General features: G+C 38.3%; 1 protein-coding gene across 1 annotated transcript in view; it reads right to left on the bottom strand.

Annotated features, from left to right (window-relative positions):
* Positions 1–15,494, bottom strand: part of ATP10A (ATPase phospholipid transporting 10A (putative)) — a 119,958-nt gene that overhangs the window by 34,548 nt on the left and 69,916 nt on the right. The window contains exons 4-7 of the mRNA XM_075727802.1: positions 10,784–10,890; positions 10,547–10,678; positions 7,450–7,583; positions 5,340–5,592 (exon numbers count right to left, since the gene is read on the bottom strand). Of these exons, the coding sequence (XP_075583917.1) occupies positions 5,340–5,592; positions 7,450–7,583; positions 10,547–10,678; positions 10,784–10,890 (626 nt within the window). The remainder of the gene's footprint in view (positions 1–5,339; positions 5,593–7,449; positions 7,584–10,546; positions 10,679–10,783; positions 10,891–15,494) is intronic.

Raw genomic sequence — 15,494 nt, 5'->3', positions numbered from 1 at the left:
GGCATAACCACTTCCAAGAATTGTTAGAAGCTGGCCACTAGCATGAAGGGAAGAGCTATGGTTTGGCAACGTCATTTTACATATAGGGAAACAGTCCCCTTTTTTTGGTGCTAACATTTGTTTGGGTTAGGAGGAAGTACTGATTAGGCGGCTACTTTTTTTGTGGTGTGTAGCACTCCTTTGCAGTATCATCTTACTGTGGAAGTGACACATGGCAAGGTGTTAGCTTGAAGAAGTAACAGATAGATATAACCCCATCCATTTCTGGGATTTAACCAGAGTATAGTGCCAACAGGTATTCTCTAAATGCCCAGGACATTTATGAATGGGACAATCATTCTTCCACTTGGAGTGGTCCATTACATACCCTTCTTCTGTATTAACACTCTGAGAATCAAGAAGAACCTTTGAAGGAGACAACAGAACAGATTTAAAGAACACAGCTCACACAGACGTGAGGTGGGAATTCCCTTCACCTGTATTTAGAATTCTAAACCACAGAGAAACAGCCATGTATTAGACAACAAAAATAGATGTCTAAAACAGGTCTGATGAATTAGACCTTACAAATGCTTAATTTTATCCATTAACTGTAAAGTCACTAGATGACTATCTTACATACAAATATCTAAAATCAGGTAACAAGAATCCCATCCCTATCAACATAGTCTCCACAGGGCCCAAACTGGCTGTGTGAATTCCCATAGTTTGATCCCTATCAGTGTGTAATCCATCACCAAAATATTACAGGTAACCTCAACAATGATGAATACATCATGGAATTGTTGCTGGGTACACTCACACCTTCCCTCACAGCCTCCACAAGCGTTTCTGGATTCCTCTTCGATGCTAAGCTCTCGCATAGCAGTACCCATGAGTAATACTTTGTACTACCTCCAGTTGGCTAAGAGATTCTGTCCCATGCTGGTGCAATTTACTGGCCCCTATTATTAATGTTTTTGTCACCTCTTGTCTAGACTAAAACAATGCAATACTCCTGGGCATAGCGCCATCAGCCTCATAAGAAACGCAGAGCCAATACAGAATTCTGCAGGAAAATGTTTTCTCCAGCAAATTCATGAAAACTGCCCCTTGCCTCCTATAATACCTAAAAAAAAGTAGTAAGTCTTGTTCAGGGTTTCCGTTTCTATTTTAGAAGCATTTAATTGCTTCAAACCTACACAAGGTCCACATAAGCCTCTCCAATGAAAACCATGATTAACACGTTCACGTCTAATACAAAACAGAACTCTCCCTCCTAATCATAAAGCTCACCTTTCACATAGGGAATTTACATGGCTTTGTGGAACAATTTCCAAAGAAAATAAGGACACTCCCACCACTCAAGAAAAAGACACGCTGCCTCAAATATGCCAAACCTAACACAGCATAGCATACGCCTTTTAAGAAGCCCCCAAAGCCAAACAAATTGTGCACTACATGCATACGGAGAGGAAGAAGGGGAAAGAACAAGCTACATATAAGGAAAGTCACATGCATTGCTTAATGCACTAGTGGAAGGAACTCAGATGTGATGATGACAAATGCATTATAACAATCCCAGTAGAACAGAAAAGAATGGGATAACTGCTCAGAACTGAACAAATTTTAGGGAGAAAAGCTTATAATGCAGCATAGAGAACATTTGTGAAGGCTATGCACAACCTATGGATTGAGTAATTAACAGATACGCAGCAGTTGTAGATCACGCAGAAAAAATACTTCAACAGAAAACTGAAGTTCCAAGCTGAGGAAATTTCAGACCTCAATCTGCCACTGTAGGCATAACTTTCCCCTCTGTGTGTGTGCATGGCTGAGCCGCAGAATACAGGGCCTCTAGGTGACTTCAGAGGAAAGTTTGCCAGAATTTCTTAGCATGGGAAAAAAGTGTGTTACATCTTAGCTGCCTTCTTGGATATGGATGAATGGAGCTGTTCTGACTGAAATTTCTCCCCCAGAATTCATGCCTGAGGCAAACAGCTGGCATGGAAAACTTGAACCAAACAGTTAAAGTTCTGTAAAACTATCTATAACTGAAAACAGGATCTTATCATGAGAAGGGTCAAGCAACTGGAATAACAGGCACTGCTATCCAGCCACAGTAGAATAACAAACTCGGGCCAAAGAGCTGACAAGAAGTGTATTTCCATCCTGAGCTATCTGCTTTTACAGTAGAAAATTACTTGTTTCAGCTTCTGAATCTTGACCCGTGTACAACAATTTTAAATTCATTTCTTCATCTAAAGTGCTACTTAGTGTTTGATTCCAGGTAACAAAACACTATGCATGAAAAATTACTCAGATAAGCGAAGAAAGACACAGATCATCTTTGAATTGGATAAGAAAAGGCAGATGCATTTTACTTGGTTTTCTTGCATATATGGCAGCCTCAGACCACTTGACAAGTGAAAGATTTTAGAATTTTCTGATTTATGAAGTTTTCAGTAAAACCTGAGGTGCAGAGCTGGATGGCATCAATTTTAATATATGCCCCAAAACCTCAGAAGGGAATTCAGATGCTCTGGTATAAGACATAGAAAAAGCGGCTGACAAATCATTTGCAAGCAAACACACAGCAATGAAATGTTGTTTGTGCTCCTCCTAGAACCAGAAAGAGCTGTGATAGACATTTTACCACATCTAAACAGGAAGGTTTCAGAAGCAGAAAAGATACAAGATGGTTAGAAAATCAGACTGGAGAATAGAGTTAGCAAAAGACTTGAACGAAGAATAGTTTTTATTGTGTTATTAATCCTGATTATAGGGAACAAAATCAATAGAAATTATCACCATTTATATATAGAATGCCAGAGAAAGACTCTATTTTCTCTCTGTAGAGAGGAGGAAAAAAAAGAATGAATTACTGTGTCTAAAATATTGTGTATAAATTCTGTGTCAATTTAAAACTTGTATTTGTCAGAAATTTTATACTGACTAGAGTTACAAGAAAGCACAAACATATCAGTACATGAAAAGAATGACTGAAAAAAGAATAAGTTTATTTTATGTGTTTATTTGACACTTCTCTCTGTAGTGAAATTCACCCTGCTTTCATTAACATTTATATTGTAATCTGAAATCATAAGAGGAAAGTTGGGGTGGGTTGACAGCCGGTGTTGGTAGACAGCCGGTTGAACATGAGCCAGCAGTGTGCCCAGGTGGCCAAGAAGGCCAACAGCATCCTGGCTTGTATCAGGAATAGCGTGGCCAGCAGGAGCAGGGAGGTGATTGTGCCCCTGTACTCGGCACTGGTGAGGCTGCACCTGGAATACTGTGTCCAGTTTTGGGCCCCTCATTACAAGAAAGACATTGAGTTGCTGGAGTGTGTCCAGAAAAGGGCAACAAAGCTGGTGAAGGGTCTGGAGCACAGGTCTTATGAGGAGTGGGTGAGGGAACTGGGGTTGTTTAGTCTGGAGAAGAGGAGGCTGAGGGGAGACCTTATTGCTCTCTACAACTCCCTGAAAGGAGGTTGTAGTGAGGTGGGTGTTGGTCTCTTCTCCTATGTAGTTAGCGATAGGACGAGAGGAAATGGTCTTAAGCTGTGCCAGGGGAGGTTTAGGCTGGAAATTAGAAGAAATTTCTTCATGGAAAGGGTAGTCAAGCATTGGAACAGGCTGCCCAGAGAGGTGGTGGAGTCACCATCCCTGGAAGTGTTCAAAAAATGGGTAGATGTGGCACTTGGGGACATGGTTTAGTCTAGTCTACCCTTGATTGGTTTAGTGTGGATTTGGTAGTGTAGGTTAATGGTTGGACTGGATGATCTTAAAGGTCTTTTCCAACCTAAATGATTCTATGATTCTAAAGCATGTACAAACTTAGATTTCTGTTAAATACATTACATTTGAAGAAAAAAGATCTGAAACTCAATACTCAAATTCAGGAGCCTGAGTTCAGCCTATATATCAGCTGATGATATCAAGCTCATAAAAATACCCTTTCTGCACTGTTTTAGTTGGCAGTACCATCATCATTCCTTCAAGGAACAGAGTACACTCTGAAATTAGTATAAACAAGCAAATGATCAATGGCAAGGAAGAATAAAAAAAGAATGGATATTCAGAGTGTCACAAGCAGCATTAGGAGTCCTAAAACATTCCTAATTCTAATTCTTCTCTCTTACCTACAGTACAGAGGTAGGAAGTTACAGCTTTTCCCTGTTTAAGTTCTTTCTGTAACAGTGGGGTAATAACACTATCCAAACACCTAGTTTCTTGAAGAAGAGTGCCTTAAATGTAAGCTCTCAGTACTACTTTGAAGTAGGAGAAAAAAGAATAATCCTTGCATAATCCAAAACTGCGAAATATCTTTTTCCAATTTGGACTCTTATGAACTCACTAAAGCATGTTCTAGATTTTCTAGTCTGTTTTGATTATTTCTTTTATTCTGTATCTTATTTGTAAGCTGAACTTCTGTAATCGTCTTTGAGAAAACTTTCTAATCAGTGATCTTTATATGTTACGTAGATTAAGAAACTTATTTTTTGCAAATAGGAAGGCAATACTGTAGCTATCAATATTTTCCTGCAGAGAGACTATGATTTGAAGAGTTAAGATCTGTTACGTCAAAAAGGGTAACAACTAAATGTTAGAGGAAAATAACACAAATTACAAACAAATCACAAAACATGAAATCACTCCGTAATTTTGAAGGGTGATGAGATGACACAGGGATGACAACCCTCACATTCCCTTGTGACAAAGAGTGACTTTTTAGTGTTTCAAGAACCTGACACATGGGGATATTCTCTCAACTGCAGTGTTCATACCGCAGTGAAGATACCTTAAGGCAGACACCTGTCACACAGGAGAACTGAAAAGAATCTGACAAAGGTACCATAAAATACGCTATTAGATCAGATTATGTTTCTTGTTAATATGAAATCCAGCAGCTTTGTTTACATTTATTTCTCAGCACAAAAGGATAGTCTCATTTCAGGTATTCAATCAGACACTAATCTGGCTGTATGCTTAAAACTGGTATTTTAGATAGTATACTTCAAACACACAAAACAATTGTGATACCAGCAGCACTATTCGATTTGCTTAAATTAGCCATGTGCTTAAGTATTTTCCTAGATCAGGAACTAAAGCCAGAAGCTTTAACTGTCTTGACAACATACTGTAGATGATGTTACAGAACACTTTGATAGGATTGTCATTGCTAGCTGAACATTGACATCAAATTATACTAATCTGGAAACAGCTATTACGGAGTTTGCTGAGTGAATACATGCAATTTCTTTTGTTTTTCTTTTTGATTTAAGATTACAGTAACTTCTATATCTACTTCAGTTTGCCCAAAGTACAACTGTTAGATAGAAAACAAGATCATGAGCTCACCATTATCATCATGGGAATACTCTATTCCAGAAACAGTGCATCTTCGGAAAACCATCTTGTTTTCAGTAAGTGTCCCAGTCTTGTCTGAAAAGATAAACTGCACCTGACCTAAGTCTTCTGTGATATTTAAAGCTCGGCACTGCAGCTGAGAGTCTGTTTCTTCATCATATAAATCTTTATCTTGATGAATAAAGTATACTTGGCAGATTTTAACTATTTCAATGGATACATACAAAGAAATTGGAATCATAACCTGGAATACACAAAAAGAAAGAGAATTAGGAGAAAACAGAAGCAAGGATACAATGAATTAGTAAAATCTAGTTAACTTGGTACTAGACTAGAACATAAAGAGACTTTGTACTTTAAGCATGTACTGTAAAGTTATTAGCATGTTTGAAAATAGTTTATTTACTGTATCAGATGAGGAAAACCCATGGTGAATTGCAGAGCTGAAATTCATTATTATGTCTAGAAGGGTGATTATCAAAACTTGGACAGAAGCAAATCTTTTTTGGGCTAAGAAGGTGAGCTTGAAACTAGCTGGGAAAGAAAAAGAGAAAAAAACCCCAAACCAAACAGACAGTACAGCCAGAATCCTGTAAATGTGGAAGAACAGGATAAATTTATTCTGCATAGATAAGACTGTTTACAATTTTACTTTGCAGGAATACAAGTAACAAAATGAGCAGTGTAAACCTCTCCACAGGAACAATCTTTTTGGCCGTGGCTTTTGCACTGTGGATTATTTGAATGAAGAACACACTTTGTAATTGCTGAAAAAGATATATAAGAAAAAGTTTCTCCAGAAAAGATTTCAACTGTTTCTTGATTGTCAAAACTCCATGAAATACCTAATTTGTACCTGAGTTTTTTCCTGCAGATGTTTTTCAGGACAGAAATTCCTGACTGCATACATTAGTTAGCTTGCTGAATTAGGTAAGAGGGATAAATTATAGCATGCATATAAGTGGCAAATGTGGTTATTTAAACAAAACCTACAGTTAAAGGTTGGTGTTTAAAGAATTCTGTGGGGAATTGTTTTAACAAATATCATAACCCAATACCTTAGAGTAAAAAGTAATCTAACTCATCCTTTTTCATTCCTTTTTCTAAAGCAGCTGCTGTCTCCAGTCGCGCAACCTCCTCTAGTATCCCACTGGGCATACTTCCACATGTCCCAGTGACATGAGTCTCTGTTACTTCTAACTTACCGCCACCTTCACCATTCAATACATTTCTCTTCATGAGGAAATGGGCTCAAGCTGTGCCAGTGGAGGTTTAGGCTGGATATTAGGAAAAATTTCTTCACAGAAAGGGTAGTCAAGCATTGGAACAGGCTGCCCAGAGAGGTGGTGGAGTCACCATCCCTGGAAGTGTTCAAAAAACGGGTAGATGTGGCACTTGGGGACATGCTTTAGTCTAGTCTACCCTTGATTGGTTTAGTGTGGACTTGGTAGTGTAGGTTAATGGTTGGACTGGATGATCTTAAAGGTCTTTTCCAACCTAAATGATTCTATGATTCTATGACCAAAAAACTTTTAACAGAGTTTGTTATCCAGCTAAGGTATAGAGTTGTTAAGAGCTGTATCTTTGGAAAGTGGTTAGAAAAGTATACAACTTACGCTCATACCAGGACATGGTACCCACAGTGGCACCCACAATCTTTTTGAGGTGTTGTTCCACAGTGAGTGGATATGAAGCATAAAGCTTGTTTTCTCCCAGCAGGGCCCATTGCATCATATCTCTTCCTACTTGCTTGAAATAAAATAAAATACCTGAGTCTTTTGGGGAAGGTTCTCAAATGATTTTGTTCTCCAATGGCAATGGAGCTCTGACAGCTTACTATGTGCACCCGTTTGTTTATTTTTCAGAGAAGTTATCATCTTACCACAGGGTAGACCACTTCTTTTATTTAATTTAGCTTTCTGGTTATATACTATCACATTCTCTACAGTTAAAATTTAAAGTGACTAAATGTACTTCTTTTTAGTGCTTGGCTAGCTTCTTACAGGCCTTAGTGGTAGAAGGAGTACTACACATACTGCACATTTATAGCTTTATTACAGCAAGCTATGAACACAGGTGACAGCATGTACAACTCGATTACCTGGAAAACTATGATCACTGTCAGAAATAAATATACTGAAGCTAAAACAGGAGACAAATATTTGCCATCAGGCCCTGGAACATCAAAAATTGGTTTCTTCTTCTCACCATATTGCCACACCCATAGGCCATGACCTGCAGAAAAGTTGAACGAGAGAAAAATGCAAATTAACTCCAAATGCTTATGGTATGAATTTGTTTTTAGAGGTGAGTTACATGGCAAAGTGATATTTGTTTTCAACTACTCTGCATGACTTCTGAAAAAGGCCCCAGACCCATGGTTTTTTCTGTCTTGGGATTTGGGGTTTGGGAAGGGGGTCTGTCTGTCCTTAAGGACAGCATGCAAGTCATTTCACATAACTTTTTCCAAATAAAGTGAACTGGCTAGTCTAAATTAGTAGTTTAGGCTCTTTCTGTAATCAGCAGAGAAATAAAGACTTCTTCAGAAGGTGCTTCATTTCAGTGATATTCATTGTGTTAAAATGAAAGAACTCCATTGACTACACTAGGTATATCACTAGCCAGCTATCACTAAACTAGTTTCAGCTGCATAAAGTCAGAAGAGACTTTAATCTTACCCACCATGTCTACAGAACTAATGAAATAACAGTATCAGCAGAGTCAAGAACATGGAAGCTGAGGAACTAAGAACAGAAGAAATTCTAAGCCTTGTTCAAAATCTTTTTTTTATTGGTTGTGCTGATAACTAAATAAAGATAAGGTTATTATTTTGGGAAAATGCCATTCTTGTTAAAGAAAGTTGCCTTTTTAAGTAGAGCACTAGGATTTGCAATTCTAAAAGACCTAAAATGGTATGCCTGATGTTTTTAAGGTTAAAACGAAGGAACAATTCCCCCATGATACGAGGCATTCAAACTATATTCACTAGCTGTCAGAAATCAGAAAAAAAGGACAAGGGCCTACTTTAAAAGTAATCTTTTGTAAGCCACATCTAACAAGGTCCTTTACATCTTTATACATAAAACCACATTGAACTCTTGAAAAATAAAAACAATACTTAAGCCAAGTGAGCAAATTGTTTTGTCGCTGTGCTGTCAATATGAGCATATCACCATACTGATGTCTTTATTGATGTCTATATTTATATTCTTGAAAGCAAAAATTGGAAGCCCCACACTGAGAATGACCTACATCAACATTTGTTTTATAAGTATCCTGATTCAGTGTGCTGGTTTCGGCTGGGATAGAGTTAATTTTTTTCCTAGTAGCTGGCGTAGTGCTGTGTTTCAGATTTAGTTTGAGAACACTTGATAACACACTGATGTTTCAGTTGTTGCTAAGTACTGCTTATGCTAGTCAAGGACTTTTTCAGCTTCCCATGCTCTGCCACGTGCACAAGAAACTGGGAGGGGGCACAGCCAGAACAGTTGATCCAAACTGGCCAAACGGCTATTCCATACCATATGACGTCATGCTCAGTATATAAACAGGGGGAGTTGGCCAGGAGGCTGCAATTGCTGCTTGGGAACTGTCTGGGTATCGGTCAGCGGGTGGTGAGCAGTTGCATTGTGCATCACTTATGTTGTATTTATTATTATTATTATTATTATTATTTGCCCTTCCTTTTCTGTCCTATTAAACTGTCTTTATCTCAATGCATGAATTTTACTTTATTTTTCGGATTCTCTCCCCCATCCCACTGGGGAGGGGGAGAGTGAGCGAACGGCTGTGTGGTGTTCAGCTGCCTGCTAGGTTAAACCACAACACTCAGATTTTCAAACGAATTAGTTAAGTGTCGTACTTCCACTTATACTGTCTTGACAGAAGGTACAAAAATTGCCTGACTCTTACAGAACACAGCTTTGCATGTCTTGAAAGCACCTCTAGTTTCCAAGGGCTCAAGCAAATTTCTTTCCAGCTGTTTTTGGTTGTTATCACCTCCAGCAGTTTGCTCTGGCCCTCTGCTGGTGGCTTCTAGCCTTGTAGCAGAAGTGACAGAAGGGAAGGCACGTGCGTCACCTACTGTGTGCCACCTCCTGCCATTCACATTCACGCATCTCAGGAGTTTCAGCTGAATTGAAGCCACTGCAGCCCACACCCCGCTGCCGCTGCTCTGGGGGCAACACCTCGGATGCAGTGGCGGAGGGGACAGCTGCAGGCAGGGACTCCCTGCATTTAAGCCTACCATGGCACTTCAGCCCTGAGGACTGGGCTCCCCAACACTGAGACACTACAAAAGAGTGTCATGAACTCAGTGGAAACAAACATGCTGGCTGATTCACAGCTGGAAAAACTCAGCTTTAAGCAGCATTTAACAATACCTGGAAAAAGGCACACAGAGACGTATTAAAATGGCATAAGATTGTTATTTATTAAACTACACCATGGTTGTTAGGAAACATTGTGGTGTTTATGCCATATGACTCACACACAAACCTTACAGAACACACAAACATTAAGGATATGGAATTCATATGCCATATATAAAGAACCATTTGGGTGCCAAACGTAAAACTCAATTCTTTCTCACAAGTGAATAGAAAAATGGCCTGAAGAGTATTAACCTGAACCTCAGCATTTCCTTAAACAGTCCATGAGGTCTAGAGAGTCTTCTACTTGGATTTACACAAATGTAGACTTTTATTTATTTCTTCTATGTTAAAGCTACAGCCTTAGGGACAATGTGTCAATGTTGTACACTGTGCCCTTGATTTAATAAATAGTACTGGGGGATAGCACTGTGCTGATTATGTTTATTCTCTGCTTATAAATTACTTTGTTGACTGATTAATGGCATGTTACATTCTACTTACCACCTGTAATTTTGAGGGGACTACATATATAACGGCTTCTTTTGGACTTGACATTTTTGAATGCTATCTAGGGTGGCAGAATCTATGCCTTCAGGTCTCTGGTACTAATAGCATGTATTTGGTTGATACTAAGAAGCTATTTAGATGAGCTTATGTATCAAGACATCTTGATTTCAAAGAAGAAAACACAACAGAAATTAGACAGTATGGAGGCAGCTTTATGGATTTCATGTTTTGGCAGATACATATGTTTTTTGACAAAGCTAAGCGCATGAATCCCAAGACAGTCTGATACTTAAGTTTCTACTTTTAAAGAGCACTTACCAATGGCAGAAAACAGACACATGACTAGAAGTATGAGGACACACCAAAGGACATCAGCATTCATCTGTCTTTCAAGCTTACTGCGTTTGTAACGGGGTCCATTATTATTTAACAAAGCTTTGGTCTCATGCCCTGCAAAAGCAATTACATCAGATGATGTCATGTGAATTTTTGTTAGTATTTTAAGGAAGCTATAAAAAGGCAGTATGCCTTGTCAGACAGAAAAACAGCTTTTACCGGCATAGATTACTATTCCTGCAACCTCTTCTGTATTTCTAATGGTACATCCACGTAACAAAAGATTTTCTTTGAACAGTCCATCCTTTTTTCCACTTTTATGTACACTGCAGAAAATTTAAAAACAGAACAAAGCACAGCATGTCAAAACATTAAGCTTGTTAAATCATACTACTCTGTAACATAACAAGCCCAGGAAACATGTTCAAAGTTTAAGAAGTTTTGTCAACCTGATGGTGAAATATTTCCCTAGATCTTCCTTCTGGGAAGATTCTGGCAGACTTTGAAAACCAAGAATACCTACCCAAGAATCTCAGACATGCAGCAGCCCAGCTGGAGCAGTACCAGTTGTTGCTGGATATACAAATGTACTGGACAAATGCTCACTAGAGATACGCAGGCCAAATCTACAGCACGTGTGCAGCCTATCTAATGCTTTGAAAATACATTGGACTTTCTGTGCATGTGCAAATTGGTTGTGCAATCAACAGTTAATCTAGTCCACCCAAGAGCAGCTGTGTAGTGCATATGATTAATCCACTATTCACATGTTTGTATCAAAGAAATCCCAGAAAGAAATACGGTGAAATTGGGAAAGGACTGTGCTTCAGAAGCAGTGATACTAAGGAAGATGTGCCAGGGATAATATGCATCAGTTCAGTGAAAAAGAAAGGAAAAAAATTCCATGTGTTCATCAGTGAGAACAAGAGAAATTCCTTTCAGAAGTGTCTCACCAACTCTCTAAGAAAGACGAAATGGCCTGCGCCCTGATGATTCTTGTTGACTAGCACCAAAATACATGAGAAAAACAGAACAGAGTAACGTTTCCACCACAACTTATCGTCTGCTGTGTATGAACTGACTCAAATTTCAGCTGACAGAAATACAGAAAACAGCCTTATGAGAATTAACAGCCACCAGGAAAATGCTAAACAGTAACAACAACAATTAAAAAAAAAGCATTAGAATGTTTTATTATGTTAAAAAGACAAACCAAATAATAATTTCAACCTTTTCTAAATGCATAAAATTTAATCAACTGCAGTATCCCAATTTCTCAGAGAAGAAAAAAGTGAAGTCTGAAATGTTTAGATGTTCTGCCTTCACTTTCAGAGCATCAAAACTATCACACTTCCAAAGTCTAAAAAACGGACTGCAAAAAAACCCTAGTAAAAGTTGGGAGTTCAAGCGAAATCCTGGAAAAACATATGTGCTATGCTAAAATTAACATTGTGCTGTTGCAACGTTGAATTTTATGGCTACCTGGATTTGAGCATTTAAAATCCTGTGTCCCTCTAAATCTGCAAACTGGCTTAAAATGGTGTCTTTTATAAAAAAAGTGGAGTTCTTTTTATTTGCTTCCTATTTTCTAAGCCTTCAGACCTGGGTTGTATCTTCATGCTTTTCTCTGATTGTTAGAAACTTCTTCTAAATTCTAACTTTAGCACATAATTCTAGGATCTCAAGCCTTAAGACCTATATCAAACATCCTGAGATCTGCAAGAAGAAAAGGTTCACGTCAGTGAATCCTTTGTACTCTTCCCCAGCCTAGCAGGACTACTTGCAGATTACGCTGTTATGCTGGTTATGCTATGTAGCCTCCAGTCAATGCTCTTACTGAGTAGAATATATCCATAAATAATACATATAGACATTCATACATATGTATATGTATAGAGATGCATATACACAATCCTTTTTAGTTCAGTATAATATATTATACCCACTCCCTGCTCAAAAATATAAATTAAAAGTATTGGTGGTATAACAGGTATGCTTAGCTTTTCACTGTAGGGATGGAGAAAAAGTGGTGGGTTTGACAGCTGAGGTAGCTGCAGCAGTGATAACATCTGACTGGAGTCCAGAAACAAACAGAGAAGGAAAGACGTAGATAACAAGTTGCGATTCTGATACAAAAATGAAGGTTTTTTTTTTTTTCATCAGGGGAGAACTTCCCCTGCTTAGCCCTTCCTCCCTGCCGGCCTCAGACACAAGAACAGAGGTTTTGCTTCTGTCCTCTTCAGCAAACCTCCTTAACCCACTACCTCACTCACCTTTTGCCAAAGGAGCTTCAAAAACTGGGGGCTGTCCAATGGCCCTCTTGCAGTATGCCAATAGGTATAAGCACTCATTGTCAGATGGAGAATTACCCAAATTTGGCTGGGCTTAAACTATGGGAAATAATTTCTTAATGATTCCATACTCTAGAAATTACACTATTACCAGGATCTGCCACTCCTCTGCTTTTTAAGGCTGAATTCTACATTAGCCTTTCTCATAAATCATGAGGATATTAGTCTGAATTTCCAATAAAGTCTCCAAATGATAGTTGATTTCTGTTAATAAATGGGACTTTTTAAAGATAAATCTACTTAAGAAGTAATTGCTCTGGCTTATGATTTTATAGCCTTCATCAATTATTTACACTTGACAGTCACAGTGGACTGTGACAGGTATATTGTACATGGCAATCTTTATATACAAGTATTTGTGTACATGTTCTACACAATTACATATTTGTTCTTACTATCTTAGCTTATACAATGTCTGAACTTGCTCCACAGCAATGGTGCAACATCTGAAGTCAACCTGTAGGTGTCAAGACCCCAGTCCACTGCCCTCACCCACAGACTGAACCTTCCCACCACAACGCATCCTTACAAGTGTTTGGTACTGCTTTTTAGTTTTTCATATCCAAATGAAGTCATTCAACTCACCTGTTGCTCACCACACCTTTAGAAAACATGGATGAAATAAAAATCTGGGAGAAATAAGCTGGCAGAGGCTGGAGGAAACTCATTGTTTCCTTCTTGTCTGCACTCACTCCCAGTGACTCACTAACAGGACATACACATAAGGCAATGGGGCACTGATGATGAAAGGAAGAAAAAATTACAGACATAAAGGTCTGGATTAAAAAATAATGAAAACTAGATTTGGATACAACTGCTCACTTTGATAACAAACCCGCTGAAGCTATAACTTTATGTCCCGGTGGAGAGATGGCTTAGATCCCATTTCTAGCCCTGCACAGTTATAAACCTTAAGCTTGTTACAGAGGCTGAACAGTCTGTTTTTCCCCTTTCTGGATTCAGGCCAGTATAATTTTGAAGGCAAAGAAGGAAACTTTTCTTTGTCAGTATTTAAAACAGTGGCCAGCTGAAGCTGCTCAGACGCCTGGAATGTGAAGGCTAACCCACAAGGAAACGCGCTGGCAAGTGCAGGTGCAATGCTCTTTTTCTCTGCAACTTCTCACACAGATGACACCGCAAAAATGCAGTATCTAAACATCTAAAATATACATGCACCACGAATTAGGAGAAATGGGAAGACCAGATGCAGTTAGCTACTACTTTGCTATAGCACTCTGAAAGTTTGTGTAGAAATATGTAAAATGATTTAATACAGCAACACAAAAATAAGTCCAATGGTAGTAGCTCACTTCAGCCTTCTATTATATTTTTCCTTGTTCTGTGTTTACCAGCATTAAACAACAAGCTGATGTATCAAGACTGTATTCAAAAGAGAGTATTTTCTTTCACTCTCTGGTTTCTTAAGTGTCTTACAAAGCAAATGGTAGAGCTGGCACTACTTTCCAAGGCTTGACACTCCCAAAGAAAATATTCAACAACCTTAAACATAGTCTCAGTGCACATCATCAGTCAGAATCTTCCTGACTCTCAATTCTGATGAAACTTAGTCTAGGGTTTTTTTCCCCAGGAAAGGTGGTGTCACTATAGCACATTAAAGAGACATCACTGTATAGATTTATACATTTTTTTCTTTAAAAAATTGTAACATGATTTTGTATTAATTTGGTTATCTTATGAAAAGCTCTGGAATTGAAATACACACATGTATTCATATTATTATTATTATTATAATTCCTTGCTACACTTATTTTGGTATGTTCAGATAAAGTTTTCTGTTCTTGTCTAATAATAAAATTTTTACTTTCAGAGAAAAGCTGAAAAGCCAGAACACCAACTGCTACTTCTCCTTTTCCCTTGCCCATATACACACAAAAAGCTAGAAACAAGATTTTAAAGCCAATTTTGTTATTTTTGGAACCTGGCATGGGATTTTTGAATGTTTGCCACGCATACTGTACATATTCTGGCTAGACCCATACAGGCAGGAGGCATGTTAGGTTTTATTCTATTCTTTTTACACAGAAGACTTATTATAGGGGAAATACAAATGAGGAAATACGCTTGGGATATCTCAGGGTGCAGAAGCTGCAAAACAGTATTAAAGCAAGCACCTGAGTAGAACTGGTAGCCTGCCTGTTTGTCCGCACACCCAGACTGTATTCAATGTATGTCATAGAATCATAGAATCATAGAATCATTTATGCTGGAAAAGACCTTTAAGATCATCCAGTCCAACCATTAACCTAACATTATCAAGTCCACCACTAAACCAATTAAGGGTAGAGTAGCAATTTCGTGTTTCCTGGCTTGGTGGCTGGATTATTTTTAATGAAAGCAAAAACTAGGTTGTGCCACTACAACTGAAAAAGTCATATGTAGTAATGTGCATGTTACACTTTTGCAGATACAGGATGGGGCCAGACCTGTCTCAATGCATTTTGCAGTATTTTTGTGATTTTTTTTTTTTATTATCATGTGTCCTTTTACCCTGGCCTGCCTGTGCTACATTAGTTACCTATAGTGATCACATTTCAGAATAACTGTGGGGAACAGAATTT

The sequence above is a fragment of the Pelecanus crispus genome, chromosome 1 (assembly GCF_030463565.1).
Source record: "Pelecanus crispus isolate bPelCri1 chromosome 1, bPelCri1.pri, whole genome shotgun sequence".
Taxonomy (NCBI): domain Eukaryota; kingdom Metazoa; phylum Chordata; class Aves; order Pelecaniformes; family Pelecanidae; genus Pelecanus; species Pelecanus crispus.
Note: the sequence above shows the minus strand (reverse complement) of the source record. Positions and strands in the feature narration are given on the sequence as shown.